This window comes from Poecilia mexicana, unplaced genomic scaffold (genome assembly GCF_051168715.1).
Source record: "Poecilia mexicana isolate PSO_F unplaced genomic scaffold, ASM5116871v1 scaffold_23, whole genome shotgun sequence".
NCBI lineage: Eukaryota > Metazoa > Chordata > Actinopteri > Cyprinodontiformes > Poeciliidae > Poecilia > Poecilia mexicana.
The window spans coordinates 15,494,049-15,512,222 of record NW_028263392.1 but is presented as its reverse complement, the minus strand read 5'-3'; the positions used below and the strand labels follow the sequence as shown (position 1 = coordinate 15,512,222).

General features: G+C 39.9%; 1 protein-coding gene and 1 long non-coding RNA gene across 2 annotated transcripts in view; both read left to right on the top strand.

Moving 5' to 3' along the window:
- The window catches only part of ptprb (protein tyrosine phosphatase receptor type b), a 32,657-nt gene extending 29,486 nt beyond the window's left edge, over positions 1-3,171 (top strand). The window contains exon 40 of the mRNA XM_014986144.2: positions 1,404-3,171. Within this exon, the coding sequence (XP_014841630.2) occupies positions 1,404-1,426 (23 nt within the window). The 3' untranslated portion in view covers positions 1,427-3,171. The remainder of the gene's footprint in view (positions 1-1,403) is intronic.
- An 11,783-nt stretch (positions 3,172-14,954) lies between these two features.
- LOC148152529 (uncharacterized) lies at positions 14,955-15,463 on the top strand. Its single transcript, XR_015762153.1, has 2 exons — positions 14,955-15,175; positions 15,270-15,463. It is a non-coding gene; the product is annotated as an uncharacterized LOC148152529 (long non-coding RNA).
- Positions 15,464-18,174: the final 2,711 nt, after the last annotated feature.

Genomic DNA, 18,174 nt, shown 5'->3' with positions numbered 1-18,174 from the left:
GATTTTGTTTCAGTTAAGTGTTAAAAAAAACACTTAAATTATCAGTACCAGCTTGTTCCTGTAGGGGGAGCACATTCTGGACACCAGGGCCGGTCCAAACCTTTTTGGGACCATAAACAGATTTTAATCTGGGGCCCCCCATCCCAGCATCTCAACAGCAGATACTTCATTATTCCTAGACTACATTAAGTGTGTAACATTATAATTATTACCACTATTAGGTATTAGTTTACATCATACTGGTGCCTCTATGGATGTTTATTTATTTTAAGGTGTAGCAGAAAAGAAATATGTAATAATTAATTTGCATTTTGAAATGCACAGTGGTGGCGTTTTAATGTAACTATTTGAAAGTAAAAGATGAACAATGAATTACCAGTAAACAAGTTGGCAAGTTTAATATCTTTTGTCTTAAAATATGGAGCAGATATAAAATGTGCGATCTGTCGTTACGAATAAAATGAAATGATGCTGTTGAGACCCTGAACTCTGATCAGAGTAAAAATTTTGGTTCTGGTGTGATTTGAATGCATATGTGAACACCAAGTGGACCAGAGCAGGAAGTGGACTACAGCGAAGGGCATTCTGGGTACAACAACCAAAACAAATGTGCTAGCTTAGCACTAGCGGGAGAAATGTCTTTAGAGAAAGACAAAAGAGAAATCCTACAACTGATTAAAATTTGACGCCACTTCATTATTGTTTACATTTGGTGAAACAGGAAGTTGAGCTCAATGCCTCCTTCAGAGGTTTTTGTGTTGTTTTCTTCAGAGGTTGTTGATGCAGCGCCTCCACAGGTGAGGTAAAAAAGAAAACTGCAACAGCTGAAAATGTAACAAATGTTGCAACTTTGGTTCAAAATCAAACTTTTGTATCAGTTTTATAGATAATCTTCTAACACCTCAGTTTGAGTAGCTGCTTTTTGAATAAATAAAGAAAAATTATAGAGAATTCACTTCCAGTCAGGCTTCCAGATATTAATTTGATATTTAAGTGATCGATCTGAATTAAATGTCAGTTTTCTGTTTTAATCCCTCGACTTGCTGCAGTCAATGGAAAACATTAAGAATTTATATTTTTGTAAACAGAAAAGTTTGAGATATTCAAATACAAAACAAGCAAAAATGACTTTCTGACATTAACAGAACTCTCACTGGTTTCTGTTAAAGTTCATAGAAACTAGAAAATACCAGCGAGCAAACTAATCTCTGAGAAGAAACATAACTTCTAATGTAACAATCTGGACTAAGGAGAAAATAAATGTTGATTTAAATTAGAGGATTTATTAGAAATTGAACATTTCTTTGCTAATCCTCCTTCCTGTTTAGCTTAACAGCTTTATGAATTAATTTCATTAAATTTTTCATCACAACATCATTAAAATTGTGATTATTTCTCCTCAGATTTCATCTACAACGGACGTTAACGAGGTGACGGCGCTCAGCCAATCAGGAGAGAGGAAGCTCACCATGGAGACATGTTCAGTAACGGGTCGGACGTTAGCAGCTGAATAAAATCTCTTTCTTTGGTCGGGATCACCATTTTAACTGTGGTAAATCACCGTGGAAACCAAACTCATCACCAACAGGATTCAGGTTAAATGTGCTGTAAAAAAGACATTTTTACAAGATATAAAACCAGTTTGTTGTTTTTTTTAAACCGATCGGTAAAAAATGCCTTCAAGTTCAGATGGTCGATCTGCTAAAAAGCTCTGCTGTAAATTATTATAATTATACTTTAGTGCCATGTAAAATCAGCTGTTTTATATGTTAAACTTTTCATGAGAAGTCAGAGAAAGCTGTTGCTGCACACTACTGGTCAGCTGGCTGAAACAAGGCTTACAAAAAAAAGCTAAAGTTAGCTAGCTACCTGAGCAGATAGCCTGACTAATTATCCATCTAATATCAGCTTGTTTTAATATTATTATTAGAGCAGAAAAGCAAAATATAATGTGCACATGAAAACTGTTAACATTTCTGGGTGTTTATTCTAATTTTGTTTTTTTTTTGTTTTGCTCAATTTGCAGGAATGTTGGATATTAATTTAACTGGAATATTTGTTAGATTTGTGGCATTACTGTCAACCTGTAGCATTTCCACTCAAGACTGTTATTGTGTTGAAATTTCAAAATACAAAAATACATATTTATCAGTAACTTAATGAATTTGTTCAATTTATCCGTTATTTTTATGAGTTTTCTATCCAGAAAACTACCAGTAATGTTTTAATCTGAAAATATAAACAGGAAACTGTAAAAACCTACAAAGACTGACACAGGAAGTGGGGTTGAAGTTGACCCAGAGCAGACAAGGTGTGAAGGGGGCGGAGCCTGTGGTATGACATCATAGCTTTCAGCTCCTCTGTGCTGATTCATGTTATTCCTAACATGGCCGATGCGACTGTTTGACTCAGTCAAAGCTTAGTTTTACTCTTATGAACAAGCTTGTTGTTACCATGATGATCTAACCAGGTTAAAAAGACAGATGGTGACATCACAGACCGTCCAGCACGGAGAACCTTTGAGACCAGAATCCGGTTCGGTTTGTTCTGACCCATCAACCGAACCCTAATATGATCAATAATCAATACAAGTCCATCGTTTAAAGCCCAAACTAACCTCATATTTACACAAATTTATCAGAGAAGCTAAATTTAAATCAGAATGTTGTTATAAATGGTTCTGAAGTTGTTTGAGAAAATAAATTGCCTATTTTTCTACTTTCTCTCCTCCATATAAGCTGTTTATTTAAAGAAAACCTCACACAATGCTGTATGTAAATATTGATGTAATGGTGGTTTTCCACTGCTGGGTTTATATTTGTGTTTTCATGCTAGATTTCTGCTTCAGACTTTTAACTTTCTGCCTCAGAAAATAACTGTTTAAAACAGCTTCAGAAAACAGTTTAAACACGCCTCAAGTTTCATTTTAATAAATCAGGAATCGGATAAAATGTTTTTTTTTATGTATTTTCTTTTCTTTGTAATACAAAAGCCATTTTAAATGTTTTTAAAAGTTATAAAAGGTCCAGTTTGAATAATGACATTTCATAGAAAAAAAATGTAAACAAGATTTAAGGATTGTATTTTAATATAAAATACTGTTTTTTAACCTGCCATCAGAAACATGTAAACTTGATTATAAAGCTCATTAAAATTAGCTGCCATTCCAAAGTTTGTCTTTGTTTTTCTTCCAGTTTGTCACGTACTCTGCGACCCGCTGAGACGGTTCTGATCGACTTTTTTCCAGGTTTTCTGAACATCTTGGGTCGCCGTTTCAGTCCAGCTCCCGACTCTGACCTTTACGATGGTGAATTAGGAACATTGCAGAGTAGATTTGCACCAAATAACTCCAAAATTTTCAAATTAAGCTCAGAAATTTTCGAGAAAATGTTGAAAATTTCTGCATTTCAAAAATCAAACTTTTTATTTTTGAAACTCAGAAATGTTCATGTATTTTCTAAAAGTCTACTGAGATTAATCTCAAAATTTCAGAATTTTTTCGTCAAAATGTTCCTGTTCTTTTTCTATTTATCTTTTTTGTACAGTCTAACAAATATTGACCTGAAGAGAAAACAAATCTGCTGCAGATAAACTTCAGAATCCAATCATTAGGAATGACAACAAATATGCTGCTTGTTGTGTTGGAAGACGGAATAAAGTGAGTTTTTTTAATGAATAAATATCTTGAGTTATACAGACTGATACTGATTAGCAATCAAGGAAAATGTTTACTGTTTAAAAGTAAAAGAACCCAGTTAGACTTGTTCTACATTTTGTTTTTTTCTACTGAAAGAAAAACTTTCTTTAGAGATCAAACTGAGCAGCACAGTTGCAGCATTTTAAACTTGTGATTTCCACATTGATCTGGGCCACAGCGAGGCCGGAGCAGAACTGGGTGACCCAGTTGGAGCGCTGATGGAGGCGAGGAGCCCCGAATCCAGCTGGGCCTTCCCTCTGTGAGTGAAACACCCAGAAAAATGCAGTTTTATTAAACCTAACGACATGAATTTGAAAAGACAAGAAATGAAAATCAGCAGATGCTTTTAGTTTATGGAGGATCTTAAAATAAAAAAACATCTTGTTTAGTGAGAAGTTCAAACTTGTTTTAGATCAATTTAAAAGTAAACCAAACATCATGGTCACCGTTAATTATTAGCAACCTGGTATCTCACAAATGTAGAGTTTTAAATTCACGTGAAAGTAATTTATGTTTCTTGAACAGGTTAAGGATAAATGTGGGCTACAAAAAACGTACATAAAAGCTTTTGCACCAAATCATTATTGCTTCAGATTGGTCTGGTCATTTCAGAATTAATTGTTTTAGGGCCACTGTCTTTTAAAATCTAAATAAGAAGCTGTTTGCCGTGAAAACCATGACTCATAGTATATAATGTCAAATTTCAGCAAAAATGAATCATAGTATAGTATTATGTAAATGTTGAGCAAAAATTAGTCATAGTGTATAGTATGAGATAAAATTATGTAAAAATGAGTCATAGTATAGTATGGCATAAAAATGAGCAAAAATGACTCGTATTATAGTATGATGTAAAATTGAGCAAAAAAGCTGCTATGTGTTCTCTCAGTCTCCCTTACTGCAGCCATTTCTGTGTTTATCCTCACCCTCATACTGTTTGCTCTTTTTTTCTCTTCTTTCTTCCTGTGCCCTCTCTGCAACTGGTCGAAACAGATGGCGGCACCTTGTTTTTTTTTGGCTCACTTTCTGTGAGAAGTTTAACATTTAGGGATGAACTGAGAGCTAAACCAGGAATAGATGATTACAAGGTAAAAGCCATACTCTGTACCCAGGTTTTTAAGCACATTGCTCTCCTAAAAATACACATCGACCTAAAATATAAAAACAAAAATTCTACAGCATGGGAAGATTTACATAAGAAAAAAAACTGTCATTATTCAAAATAGCATCAGTTTAAAAATAAAAAGTGCAGCTGACAGCAGGGCCGAGCGCAAATCGTGACACCGCACCTACTAATGGCACTTCCGGTGGCAGATGTCATTATGCGCCACAAGTGCCACTGTTTTCGGGGCTAGCGGTCAGTGTTGTCACTGCCTTCGTCTGACCTCGGCACCTCGTACTGGCACTTCCTCTGACACCTGCCATTAGTGCCACTCTTTTCGGGGATACCGGTCAGTGTCGTCACTGCCTTCGTTTGACTTCGGCTGACCTCGGCGCCTCATAGTGGCACTTCCGCTGACACCTGCCATCAGTGCCACTGTTTACCTTATTTGGAAATGGGACCATTGCACTCCGGAAGTGAAGGGGGCGCTATTTCCTATATTATCAGCGTTCTCCCGTTTAAATTTTCTTTTGAAATCTGTGATGTAGCTTCATCTGTAGGAAGGAGTTTCACTCAGCATGTATTTCAGCGTCTCTTTTATTTACTTTAGCGCAGCTCACAGCTTTTAACAAATTCCCTAGCTTTCTGTGTACTTTTAAATCTGCTTCTTAGTCGCATCTTTTCGGGCCTGCTACTGCCTCTAGTGGCGTGGGTTACACAACTAATATAATTATGTCACTAAACGAGAATATCACAAAATCTTTATTATTTACTATTAATTTCGCCATTTCTGGCAACGTGAAAGATAAATTGTCTTCTAAAATACCATATTTTTCTTCAGGATGTAGAGCTAATTAGGTGACATAAAGAACAACTTTATACATTATAAATAACATCTATATATCTCCATCACTTATAAGAGGAAGAAAAGAAATAAGACATGAAAAACATTATCAACAATAAAAATACCAAATACAAAATATACATGATAAATTTAATGAGCAAAAGTCAATTAATTAGGTTCACAGATGAATAACCAGGATTGTTAAACAAGCAATAATCCATATTTTTCTTTTGTTGGTAGAGTCCTATATATAGGAAAAAATATGATTAAACTATTTAGTCTTCCAAGGTGGAAATTTTGCTTTGACTCTAAAACAATAAAATAAAACTAATTAATAGAATCATAACAATTTGTGCATCAAGTAAACACTTTAGCATGCTACAGGTAAATGTTATTTAATTTGGCTAAGAATAATTATTGCACTGTCAGTGAATGACTTCTAATAGATGTCGTATATTTACCAGAGGAACACAATAACGCCTTCATGAGCTCAAAGTGACGAAAAAAAAGGATGGATGCTCTAAACAGTTTAGAGCAGCGGTTCTTAACCTGGGCTCGATTGAACCCCAGGGGTTCGATGAGTCGGTCTCAGGGGTTCGGCGGAGCCTCTGCCGCGGAGGTAAAAACACACTTGTGTGAAGTCGTGATGACCTTAATAGTAGGTAATGTTGAAAACAATAACACAATCTTAATATCAACAGAGATTTTTAAATTCTATAACAACTTGTATACCTCCAAATTCTCAGAACCAAAATCTCTTACCTTTTTTAAAAACAATTGAAACATTTATCCCTAAAATTGAAGATAATTTCAAACAAACTTGTGACAACAATATTACGATAGAAGAACTTGATAAGAACTTGTTTAATGATAATCGCTTATCATTAAGCAAAGCACCAGGTCCAGATGGACTCACAGGGAACTTTTATAAACACTTTTGGGAAGACATAAAATTTTTACTACATCAAGTTTTTACAGAAATTTTTAAAAATCGTACTATACCTACTACAATGAAACAAGGAATTATTATTTGTATCCCCAAACCAGACAAGGACCCAAGATTTATTGAGAATAGAAGACCAATTACACTCAGAGATTCAGATTATAAATTACTAACATACATATTTATCATGTGTCTCCAAACAGGTAACTCAAATATTATTGCTGAATCGCAGTGTGGCTTCTTAAAAGGAAGATCAATCCACAACAACATTAGACTGGTAAAGGACCTGATTGAATATAGAGACATGATTAAAGATGATGGCTTTATTCTTTTCCTTGACTTTTATAATGCCTTTGACTCGGTTGAACACCAATTCTTATTCTCAGTTCTTGAACATCTAGGCTTTGGAGCAAACTTTATTAACTTAAAGACCTATATCAAAACATAAGTAGTTGTGTAATACTGCCTAAGGGCACCACAGCTAGATTTAACATTAATGTTGGAATTCCTCAAGGGCAGGGGTGCCCAAGTCCAGTCCTAGAGAGCTACCATCCTGCAACTTTCCGATGCATCCCTGCTTCAACACACCTGTATCAAATGAATGGCTCGTTATCAGGCCTCTGTAGAGCTGATCCCGGTCTGTTGGAGTAAGGATACTTTTAAAACTTGCAAGACGGTAGCTCTCGAGGACTGGACTTGGGCACCCCTGCTCAATGGTGTCCCATTTCCCCATATCTCTAATGTAGTTGCAGAGATGTTGGCAATCTATCTTAAAAATTGTGAAGACATTGAGAAATTAGATGTTTTTGGTACAGAATTAATCATTAGCCAGTTAGCAGATGACACCACCGTTTTCTTAAAAAATTACAAGCAAGTTCCAATTGTAATTGATAAAATTAAACTTTTTTCAGAGGTTTCGGGTCTAATGCTAAACTTAAAAAAATGTGAATTTATGGCTATTCATGACACTTCCCTAAAAGAAATATATAGCTGTAAGGGACCAGACTCAAACGAAGACAAAAAATGTTCAAAGTAGAAAAAGTCTTGGTTTTAATTCTTCAAAAAATTGTTGACAAAGCATAAAGATTTAAAGCAAGAACAAATCAAAGAATAAATAACAAATTTAGATCCAAATTAACTGAGGTCAACTGAGCTCTAAACACAAGCAAAACTGACCTACCAAACAAAGAACAAAGGCTGCTTAAATAGGGGTGGAGAAACCCAAATCTACCACTTGAGGGAGGTCTGATCTAACAAAAGAACAAATAAATACAAAATTAACTAAAACATTCTATAAAAATATAAAGCAAAACAAACTTAGCAAAAAATAAGTGAATATTTAAGTGAGAAAATTATATAAAAAAACTTGAAGTCTCCCTCTTCAGTCTTTCAGAAATTTGTAGATGGTTCCTCCACCAGCTGGTTCCTATAAGTGGCACCTCAAACAGAAACAAGTATAAATGAACCATTCAGACAGACATTAACTAAAGTGTGCACCCATTGCTCTGGCTTGTAAGCTCTGGCTTGTAAGCTCTGGCTTGTAAGCTCTGGCTTGTAAGCTCTGGCTTGTAAGCTCTGGCTTGTAAGCTCTGGCTTGTAAGCTCTGGCTTGTAAGCTCTGGCTTGTAAGCTCTGGCTTGTAAGCTCTGGCTTGTAAGCTCTGGCTTGTAAGCTCTGGCTTGTAAGCTCTGGCTTGTAAGCTCTGGCTTGTAAGCTCTGGCTTGTAAGCTCTGGCTTGTAAGCTCTGGCTTGTAAGCTCTGGCTTGTAAGCTCTGGCTTGTAAGCTCTGGCTTGTAAGCTCTGGCTTGTAAGCTCTGGCTTGTAAGCTCTGGCTTGTAAGCTCTGGCTTGTAAGCTCTGGCTTGTAAGCTCTGGCTTGTAAGCTCTGGCTTGTAAGCTCTGGCTTGTAAGCTCTGGCTTGTAAGCTCTGGCTTGTAAGCTCTGGCTTGTAAGCTCTGGCTTGTAAGCTCTGGCTTGTAAGCTCTGGCTTGTAAGCTCTGGCTTGTAAGCTCTGGCTTGTAAGCTCTGGCTTGTAAGCTCTGGCTTGTAAGCTCTGGCTTGTAAGCTCTGGCTTGTAAGCTCTGGCTTGTAAGCTCTGGCTTGTAAGCTCTGGCTTGTAAGCTCTGGCTTGTAAGCTCTGGCTTGTAAGCTCTGGCTTGTAAGCTCTGGCTTGTAAGCTCTGGCTTGTAAGCTCTGGCTTGTAAGCTCTGGCTTGTAAGCTCTGGCTTGTAAGCTCTGGCTTGTAAGCTCTGGCTTGTAAGCTCTGGCTTGTAAGCTCTGGCTTGTAAGCTCTGGCTTGTAAGCTCTGGCTTGTAAGCTCTGGCTTGTAAGCTCTGGCTTGTAAGCTCTGGCTTGTAAGCTCTGGCTTGTAAGCTCTGGCTTGTAAGCTCTGGCTTGTAAGCTCTGGCTTGTAAGCTCTGGCTTGTAAGCTCTGGCTTGTAAGCTCTGGCTTGTAAGCTCTGGCTTGTAAGCTCTGGCTTGTAAGCTCTGGCTTGTAAGCTCTGGCTTGTAAGCTCTGGCTTGTAAGCTCTGGCTTGTAAGCTCTGGCTTGTAAGCTCTGGCTTGTAAGCTCTGGCTTGTAAGCTCTGGCTTGTAAGCTCTGGCTTGTAAGCTCTGGCTTGTAAGCTCTGGCTTGTAAGCTCTGGCTTGTAAGCTCTGGCTTGTAAGCTCTGGCTTGTAAGCTCTGGCTTGTAAGCTCTGGCTTGTAAGCTCTGGCTTGTAAGCTCTGGCTTGTAAGCTCTGGCTTGTAAGCTCTGGCTTGTAAGCTCTGGCTTGTAAGCTCTGGCTTGTAAGCTCTGGCTTGTAAGCTCTGGCTTGTAAGCTCTGGCTTGTAAGCTCTGGCTTGTAAGCTCTGGCTTGTAAGCTCTGGCTTGTAAGCTCTGGCTTGTAAGCTCTGGCTTGTAAGCTCTGGCTTGTAAGCTCTGGCTTGTAAGCTCTGGCTTGTAAGCTCTGGCTTGTAAGCTCTGGCTTGTAAGCTCTGGCTTGTAAGCTCTGGCTTGTAAGCTCTGGCTTGTAAGCTCTGGCTTGTAAGCTCTGGCTTGTAAGCTCTGGCTTGTAAGCTCTGGCTTGTAAGCTCTGGCTTGTAAGCTCTGGCTTGTAAGCTCTGGCTTGTAAGCTCTGGCTTGTAAGCTCTGGCTTGTAAGCTCTGGCTTGTAAGCTCTGGCTTGTAAGCTCTGGCTTGTAAGCTCTGGCTTGTAAGCTCTGGCTTGTAAGCTCTGGCTTGTAAGCTCTGGCTTGTAAGCTCTGGCTTGTAAGCTCTGGCTTGTAAGCTCTGGCTTGTAAGCTCTGGCTTGTAAGCTCTGGCTTGTAAGCTCTGGCTTGTAAGCTCTGGCTTGTAAGCTCTGGCTTGTAAGCTCTGGCTTGTAAGCTCTGGCTTGTAAGCTCTGGCTTGTAAGCTCTGGCTTGTAAGCTCTGGCTTGTAAGCTCTGGCTTGTAAGCTCTGGCTTGTAAGCTCTGGCTTGTAAGCTCTGGCTTGTAAGCTCTGGCTTGTAAGCTCTGGCTTGTAAGCTCTGGCTTGTAAGCTCTGGCTTGTAAGCTCTGGCTTGTAAGCTCTGGCTTGTAAGCTCTGGCTTGTAAGCTCTGGCTTGTAAGCTCTGGCTTGTAAGCTCTGGCTTGTAAGCTCTGGCTTGTAAGCTCTGGCTTGTAAGCTCTGGCTTGTAAGCTCTGGCTTGTAAGCTCTGGCTTGTAAGCTCTGGCTTGTAAGCTCTGGCTTGTAAGCTCTGGCTTGTAAGCTCTGGCTTGTAAGCTCTGGCTTGTAAGCTCTGGCTTGTAAGCTCTGGCTTGTAAGCTCTGGCTTGTAAGCTCTGGCTTGTAAGCTCTGGCTTGTAAGCTCTGGCTTGTAAGCTCTGGCTTGTAAGCTCTGGCTTGTAAGCTCTGGCTTGTAAGCTCTGGCTTGTAAGCTCTGGCTTGTAAGCTCTGGCTTGTAAGCTCTGGCTTGTAAGCTCTGGCTTGTAAGCTCTGGCTTGTAAGCTCTGGCTTGTAAGCTCTGGCTTGTAAGCTCTGGCTTGTAAGCTCTGGCTTGTAAGCTCTGGCTTGTAAGCTCTGGCTTGTAAGCTCTGGCTTGTAAGCTCTGGCTTGTAAGCTCTGGCTTGTAAGCTCTGGCTTGTAAGCTCTGGCTTGTAAGCTCTGGCTTGTAAGCTCTGGCTTGTAAGCTCTGGCTTGTAAGCTCTGGCTTGTAAGCTCTGGCTTGTAAGCTCTGGCTTGTAAGCTCTGGCTTGTAAGCTCTGGCTTGTAAGCTCTGGCTTGTAAGCTCTGGCTTGTAAGCTCTGGCTTGTAAGCTCTGGCTTGTAAGCTCTGGCTTGTAAGCTCTGGCTTGTAAGCTCTGGCTTGTAAGCTCTGGCTTGTAAGCTCTGGCTTGTAAGCTCTGGCTTGTAAGCTCTGGCTTGTAAGCTCTGGCTTGTAAGCTCTGGCTTGTAAGCTCTGGCTTGTAAGCTCTGGCTTGTAAGCTCTGGCTTGTAAGCTCTGGCTTGTAAGCTCTGGCTTGTAAGCTCTGGCTTGTAAGCTCTGGCTTGTAAGCTCTGGCTTGTAAGCTCTGGCTTGCTCGAACCCTGGTCCCCCGGTGTTGCATTTGTCCAAACACCCTGGAGAGGACACAGAAAAGACAGGTGAGTCACTCAATATCAGCACTCCACACCTAACAGATTATGCACAAACATTTGCTCAGTTTTACCCACCAGTAGCTCATTGCTCTGAGTAACAATTATCCCCCTTCCAAAGGCAACCACCTCACTTTCCAATGAGGAGCAGCTGTGCAGAGCCCAGAACAAAAGGCTACATGCTAATTACTAAAATATTCAATAAATACAATTAAAACTTCTCGTGTGCAAATTATTTATGTGCAAATCTCTGCTTAAAGTGCAGTGCTAAATAAAGTGCTTGTTAATAAAGTGCAAAAAGTGCTTTTAAAGTGCTATACAGTAACTTAAATAAAAATACACCCAGTAATGAAGCTCTCTTCATTACAGTGACATACAAATACTTGTCAAACAGTGTTTTTGAATAAAATGCCAGAGGGTTAGAGCCCAAGTTAAACAACATTTAACTAACCTCCTAAAAGGGATGGTGGTTTTAATGTTATCTTTTTTTAATCTTTTTCAAAATGTCTCTCTTTCTCACTGTTTAATCAATGTCACATGCTGTTTTTATTTTAATTATGTAAAGCACTTTGAAATGCCTTGCTGCTGAAATGTGCTATACAAAGAAAATTTGATTCATTGATTGATTGCAGCCCTAGTTTATTATATCTTATTAAAATTAAGGATCTCTCTATTTCTTTGTAAATCTTAGGTCAATTTGATTTATAGTTTTAAATCATTATTCAAGATCACAACAAATTTCCAAAAAGTCCTAAAGGTGTCATATATATACATATGTATTTGAAGATTTTTCTTAAATTTTCTACATGATTAAATATAATTTCTAAAATAGTTCATGCTGCTCTTCTTTCTATTGTTCAGGTGGCTTTGTCTTGATATAAAAAATTACAATACAGCTTTATAATTTGATCTCTCGCTCTGCACACGAGCTAAAGCCTGGCCTGGATTCAAACCCTGGTCTCCCGGGTGAATTCACCATACCTTTACCCATTGAGCTACTTGTGAAACATAACAGAAAAACTAAACCAGGGGTGTCAAACTCCAGTCCTCAAGGGCCGCAGTCCTGAAACTTTTAGATGTGCCTCTGCTGCACCACACCTGAAAAGAATAATTAGGTCATTAGCAAGGCTCAGGAGAACTGATCTACACAGGGAGGAGGTAATTAAGCCATTTCATTCCACTGTTTTTTACCTGTGGCACATCTAAACACTGCAGGACAACGGCCCTTGAGGACTGGAGTTTGACACCCAAACAGACAATATGACCTGCAAGTGAAGTCCCCTCAACGCCCCAAAACACCAATTACAGTTGCTTTTGAATCCAAAAAAAAAGAAATTTACCAACCTATTTCAAAGGTAAAGCACGTAAAGCTCTTTGAACCGCCTTGTTTCTGAAATGTGACATACAAATAAACTCAAGTGATTTACAAAAATACAAGTAAATGAAATGTTTTACAAAAATGAACCTAAATTTCAATAAAGGAAACAATACACGTTATATAAAAGAGCTAGCAAAGTGAGAACTTTCTATATGTAAAAATAATAAGATACTGAAAGGGGACCTATCATAACAACTACTCAACATTTTTGTGCTTCCATTTGGGTTTCTACTGCTTCTAAAAACAACAAAGATGATTAATAAAACGTTTTTATGATTTAAATTTATTGTTTTAATCATTTTTTGATGTCTGGAAAATGATTCATTTCCAAAACCTACCGATTATTGACTCACACTGAGCAGAGAAGATATAGCGCAGTAAACATCCTAAATCCGATGGCATTCGTACTTTATCGACCGTCTGTCTGCAAATATTACACATTAATGTTACAGATTTTTGCCATCGATGTTTGTTTCCTGCCCTGTAATTTTTTTTTAACATCACCAACTACATTAAGAGGTAAGCCGTGGCATTTCGTCTTAAAGGGGCACTATCGTATATTTTCCAGGCACATATAGCCGTTAAGTCACCGAGTTACCTCGAGTAGTTATACAAAAAGATACATTCATCAAATATGCAATTGTAACCAGAGTTACATTCTAGGATTATTAGAATTTGAAATAATCCAAATTAAAGTCAATCCAAGTGATTTCTTAAAAACTACGTTCGTCTGCTGGAGGAGGTGGCAAATTGTAAAACACAGAGACAAGTAGATGGTGCAAAATCCGTGAGTTGTATTGATATTTACAATGTATGCAAATTAGTCCACAATTTGGAGTTCAAAAGGGTTCCTTAATCCAAGAAAGTCAATCAGTCTGTGTTGATGATGAAAGGAAAAACAAAAAATAAATATCCAGTTCCGTCAGTGAAGACTGTTGGGCCGAATCTCCAACCAGTTCGGACGTTTTCACAGATAGGTGTTGTATCTCCGGATCCGCTAATACGGTTAGCTCGCCAGTCTGGTCAGCATGAAGCCAGACAATCCGTGATGCATCTTAAACCCTTCAGCCACTCCTTGAGCGGAGGGGGGGGGGGGTCTGCAATACACCTGGCCTGTGTAAACAGGCCTAAATAATCAATCAACATGTACATGTATTTTCTAATTACAGGAGTTTACATAATTAAATGCAACTTATGCAAATTCAAGTTACTCTTCACAACAATAGTTTCAATAAGCATTTCAACTTGAATGTGCTTTAGATCGGCGTCAGCTACTTAACAGCTGGGGAGGCTAGTGCTAGCATGCTAGCTCCCGAACAAACACTCACCAGTTCCCTCTTGACAAACCGTGATCGTTTCAACGTTTAGCCGAATGTTCACGTCTGTAAGTTAACAGAGGCACACAATTGATAGATGTACAATCGACATTTGAAAACCGCTTTGGGAACAGAACAGAAGCCTACCTGCACGTCAGAGTCCGACAGCGTCTCCTACCTAAGGTGCGATTCAGCAGCAATATAAGCCGTAGCTGTCAATTTAGGACGCTGACGTGCAGCTGTCACATGACGTTGAAACATCGCGAGAAGAATGTTCTCGCTTGGTTTGTGTTAAATAAATCAAGGAGGATTTTAATTAAATCTTTAAATAAAAATAAATAAAATCAGATCTAACAAAATAGAAAAATAAAAAACTGATGACTCAGATTGAACGACCAGATGATCCTCAGCGTCAGGTTCTTGAACTTCAGGTAAGTGTTCGTCAGGTACTTCTCCCTCCATGTGTACTTTAACAGGCTCAGCTACATGTGGTTCAGAAAGTTCCTCTGTTTCAATCTGTTCCACAGGTAGCTTGTCTTCATGGTGTGAGTGATGAATCAGTTGTTAAACAGGATTCTTCAATTTCAGATGGACTAGCAGTCTCAAGGTCTGTGCTCTGAATTGGAGGTACAGGATGCTCTGGTGCTTCAGCATCACTTTGAGCCAAAGGTTAAATGGGCTGCAAAGTAATGGATTCCGGTGATGACTTGAATTTTCTCACCTTCACACTGAATCTGGTTGGGAATGGGATGGAAACTTCTGGCACATATGGCTCAGCATCCTCATCCTCCTCCATCGCATCAGGAACATCTGGATGGCAACCATCCTGGCTGCGAGTCTTTCGTTGTGAGGCAGGCATGGAGATGGAAGGGTCTTCTGTGGAGCAAACTGGCAGGAAACCACAAGGAAGCAACAGGTCTCTATGTAAAGTACGAGTTGGTCCCTCTTTGTGTTCAGGTTGTACAGTGTAAACTGGTACATTTTCAGCTCTGTCAACAACTTTGTACACCCCTGGTTCCCATCTATCTGCCAGCTTGTGCTTACCCCTCAGACGGATGTTGCGAACCAGTACTCGATCTCCCATCTCCAAACTGCATGGTGTAATTTTCTGATCAAAACGGGTCTTGTTCTTTGCAGCTGACTTGAGGGCATTCTCAGAAGCTAGTTTGTAGCTTTCTTTCAGGCTGGATTGCAGATTCTTAACATACTCTGAATGAGAGATGGACGATTGTTCTCTGACGGGTAAACCAAAAGCCAAATCCACAGGAAGACGAGGACAACGACCAAACATGAGTTCATAAGGTGTGAACCCTGTTACCTCATTTCTTGTACAGTTATATGCATGTACTAAAGGTTTGACATACTCTCGCCATTTTGACTTTTGTTTCATTTCCAGGGTTCCAAGCATATTGAGCAGAGTGCGGTTGAAGCGCTCGACTGGATTCCCTCGTGGGTGGTACGGGGTAGTTCGGCTTTTCTTCATGCCAACAACTTCACAGAGCTCTTTAATGAGCTTGGACTCGAAATCTGTACCCTGGTCTGAATGTATACGCTCTGGAATTCCATAATAAACCATAAATTCATTCCAGAGGTACTTTGCAACCGTCTTTGCCTTCTGGTTGGGGGTAGGAATGGCAACTGCAAATTTGGTAAAATGATCAGTGAGAACAAGAATGTCCTTAGTATTACTGCTGTCAGGTTCAATGGTTAAAAAGTCCATACATAGCAGTTCAAGTGGTCGGCTTGTCTGAATATTTATTAATGGAGCTGCTCTTTCTATTTGAGCTTTACGCCTTACGCAACGACCACAGGTTTTGACAAAAGTCTCCACCTCTAGTGTCATTTTGGGCCAAAAGAAGCGTTGGCGCACCAGATCAATTGTTCTTTCGATGCCCATATGCCCCATATCATGGTGCAAGCTCTTTAAAACAGCTGGTCGTAACTTGGGCGGTAGGATTAGCTGGTAGATAAGTTTATCTCCATCATGTCTTCTCTGATATAAGATTCCATCCACCAACTCTAACCTGTTCCACTCTCTCAGGAGCAAAGGAAGGTCAGGTAGCTCCTCTCGAACCGATGGAAGGACCTTCTCACCAGTCTCCAGCTGATGAATGACCTCACGAATAGCAGGGTCAGCTTGTTGCTCTTCTTGGAGATCGACCTGAGATAGAGAGGGGATTAGAGGCAAGCCATGCAACTCTTCATTGCTGAACCCATCAGGGATGGAGTTAACAGAGACAGAGAGACTCAACCAGTGCGACAGATTGACTTAGTTCAGTTTGGTTCTGTGTTCGGATTATACAACTCTGACAGATAGCATCCACAATTTCAGGGGAAATGTCATGTGTTTTTTCACCATTACCCAACTGACTGGTCAGATGTTGAATGAGCTCCCTCTCTCTGCAGTGCTGATCACTAGAAGTATCTTCATGTGAGCGTCGGAACAGAGCATCAGCATCAAAATTCTGTTTTCCAGCACGGTACTGCAGTTTGAATGAGTAAGTGGACAGTGCTGCTAACCACCGGTGACCTGGTGCATCCAGCTTGGCTGAAGAAAGAACATAAATGAGAGGATTGCTATCTGTGACAACTGTAAAGTTAGTCCCATAGAGGTAATCATGAAACTTCTCAGTAACACTCCACTTCAGGGCCAAAAACTCCAGTTTATGAGCAGGATATTTTGACTCACTCACAGACAGGCCTCGACTAGCATAAGCAATAACACGCAGCTTGCCCTCCTGCTCTTGGTACAATACTGCTCCCAACCCATTTGTACTGGCATCAGTATGTAAAATGTATGTCAGTTGTGGATTTGCAAACCCAAGAACGGGTGCTGTAGTCAATTTGGAAATGACTGTTTCAAAGGCAATCTGCTGATGGCTAGTCCATTTATCTCCAAAGGATTGCTTTGGATCCAAGTACTTTCCTTCTGGATTCTTCAGCTTTGCAGGGCTGCGGGCAGGAGGATAACCACGGGTTAACTCATTAAGTGGTTTGACAATAGCAGCATAGTCTTTAATAAATCTTCGGTAATATCCAACAAAACCCAGAAAAGATCGCAACTCTTTAAGGTTGCGGGGGACTGGCCAGGATTTTAAAGAATCAATCTTTTCTGGATCAGTTTCAACTCCTTTTTCAGAGACAATGTGTCCCAAATAACGTACAGAAGACTGAAAGAACTTACATTTCTCTGGAGAGAGCTTTAGTCCAAACTGCTTCAACCGGGAGAGCACACGCAGCAGCCGTTCCTCATGTTCTTCCAGAGTGGGAGAAAAGATGATGTCATCGAGGAAGACAAGGACTTCTTTAAGATGCAGATCTCCCATGCATCTCTCCATTAGCCGCTGAAACGTGCTAGGTGAATTTGTAATTCCTTGCGGCATCCTGTTCCACTCCCAAAATCCAAGGGGAGTAACAAAAGCTGTTTTAGCCTCATCTTCTTCTGCCATCTCCATTTGATAATAGCCAGATTTTAAATCCAACACAGTAAACCATTTGGACCCTGTCAAAGCACAAAAAGATTCTTCCAAATTAGGAAGGGCATATGCATCTTTGATAGTTTGAAGATTCAGTTTCCTGTAATCTATGCATAGCCGGACGGAACCATTACGTTTCCGAACAACAACTATTGGAGAGGAAAACGGTGATTTAGACTCTCTTATGATGCCAGCTTCAAGCAGGTCCTTAAGATGTTCACGGACTGCCTCCAGATCTTGGGGATGGATTGGCCTTGCGCTGTTTAAAAGGCGTTTCATCACTAAGTTTAATGGTATGTTTAACTGCATCTGTACAGCCAAAATCCATATCATGATGAGAGAATACTTCAGGCATGCTGTTCATTTTGTTGATATGTTCCTTCCACTCAGGTGGAATGGGAGAGTCTCCAAAGTTAAACTCCAAAGTGGTTTGTGAAGTTTGAGATGTGATTTGTTGTGACAAAACAGTAGGTGCTGACCCAATGTCTGCAATAATGGTTAATGGTGATATGAACACCTCTTGCTCCGATTCATTCTTCATGATCACTGGGACTTTATATGGTGGATGCTGTGGCAGTGTAATTAGACAACTCTGAACACATAAACCCCCTGGTAAAGGCGAGCTAGGGTGTTCAACAATGGCCCACTTATCTGCAGATGGAGAGGTGTTTTTAACAGAACCCTCCAAGACAATGGTTTGGCCAGGTGAAATAAGGACTGGGGTGGTGCTTAACAGCCTGACAGTCCCTGCATTTCCTGATTGATTTTGCTGGTGCCTTAACTGTAGCAGTTTCAGGACCGCTCGATATCCTTGGGCCATGGGTT